At 58.4% G+C, this 1,270-nt stretch overlaps 1 protein-coding gene across 1 annotated transcript in view; it reads left to right on the top strand.

Moving 5' to 3' along the window:
* TMED1 (transmembrane p24 trafficking protein 1) overlaps window positions 1–1,231 on the top strand; it is a 2,737-nt gene extending 1,506 nt beyond the window's left edge. Inside the window, exons 2-3 of the mRNA XM_014959812.1 lie at window positions 3–209; window positions 903–1,231. Coding sequence (XP_014815298.1) covers window positions 3–209; window positions 903–1,121 — 426 coding nt within the window. The 3' untranslated portion in view covers window positions 1,122–1,231. The remainder of the gene's footprint in view (window positions 1–2; window positions 210–902) is intronic.
* Window positions 1,232–1,270: the final 39 nt, after the last annotated feature.

Below are 1,270 nucleotides of genomic sequence, written 5' to 3'. Positions count from 1 at the left end.
AGCCCACCGAGGGCGGTGACTACAAGCTCTGCTTCGACAACTCCTTCAGCACCATCTCGGAGAAGCTGGTTTTCTTCGAGCTGCTCTTCGACAGCCCCCGCCCGGAGGAGGAGGAGGAAGAAGAAGACGGGGGGGAAGAGGAGGATGAAGGCAACGGTTGGGCCACGGCCCCCGAGGACGCGCTGGACGTCAAGATCGAGGACATCAAGGTGGGGAGGGAGGGAGGATGGGAGAAGAGAAGGCTCCAGGGAGACCTTGGAGCCCCTTCCAGTCCCTCAAGAGGCTCCAGGAGAGATGGGGAGGGAGCAGGGATGAGGGAGGGGAGCCATGGGATGAGGAGGAACCGTTTTGGGGTAAAAGAAGGAAGATTGAGGGAGAAATTGTTGACTCTGAGGGTGGGGAGAGCCTGGCCCAGGTTGCCCCAAGAAGCTGTGGCTGCCCCATCCCTGGAGGGGTTCAAGGCCAAGGTTGGAGGGGGCTTGGAGCGACCTGCTCTGGTGGGAGGTGTCTGGGGATGGAGCTCAATGGTCTTGAAGGTCCAGGTTGCCCAGAGGAGCCGTGGGGTTGCCCAGAGAACCTCACAGAACCTTGAAGAAGTTCAAGGCCAAGGTTGGATGGGACTTGGAGTGACCTGGGCTGGTGGGAGGTGTCTGGGGATGGAGCTTGATGGTCTTGAAGGTCCAGGTTGCCCAGAGAACCTTGAAGGGTTTCAAGGTCAAGGTTGGAGGGGGCTTAGAGCAACCTGCTCTGGTAGGACGTGTCTGGGATGGAAGGAACCGGATGATCTTCAAGGCCCAGGTTGCCCAGAGAACCACGAAGACCTTCAAGGCCAAGGTTGGATGAGGTCTCCAAACCCACCTCACCTTGAGCTTCCCTCAGGATTCTTCCTTCTCCCTTCGCAGGAATCCATCGAGACCATGAGGAGCCGCCTGGAGCGGAGCATCCAGATGCAGACGTCGCTTCGGGCTTTCGAGGCTCGAGATCGGAACCTTCAGGAGAAGAACTTGGGGAGGGTCAACTTCTGGTCGGGGGTCAACCTGGGGCTGCTGCTGGTGGTGGCTTTTCTCCAGGTCTACCTGCTCAAGAGCCTCTTCCAGGACAAGAGGACAGGGCGGACGTAGATTTTTTTGGGGGGGGGGACACATTTGGGACATGGTTTTTTAACCCCCCACCACCTTCTCCTTCCCATTTTTTCCCCCCATAATCTTTCCCCCCCCTAATTTCCCCTCATCCTCCAAGGTCACAGGGAGGACGGGGTGGGTTGATGCAA

This window comes from Calidris pugnax, unplaced genomic scaffold (assembly GCF_001431845.1).
Source record: "Calidris pugnax isolate Ruff unplaced genomic scaffold, ASM143184v1 scaffold513, whole genome shotgun sequence".
NCBI classification, from domain to species: domain Eukaryota; kingdom Metazoa; phylum Chordata; class Aves; order Charadriiformes; family Scolopacidae; genus Calidris; species Calidris pugnax.
Note: the sequence above shows the minus strand (reverse complement) of the source record. Positions and strands in the feature narration are given on the sequence as shown.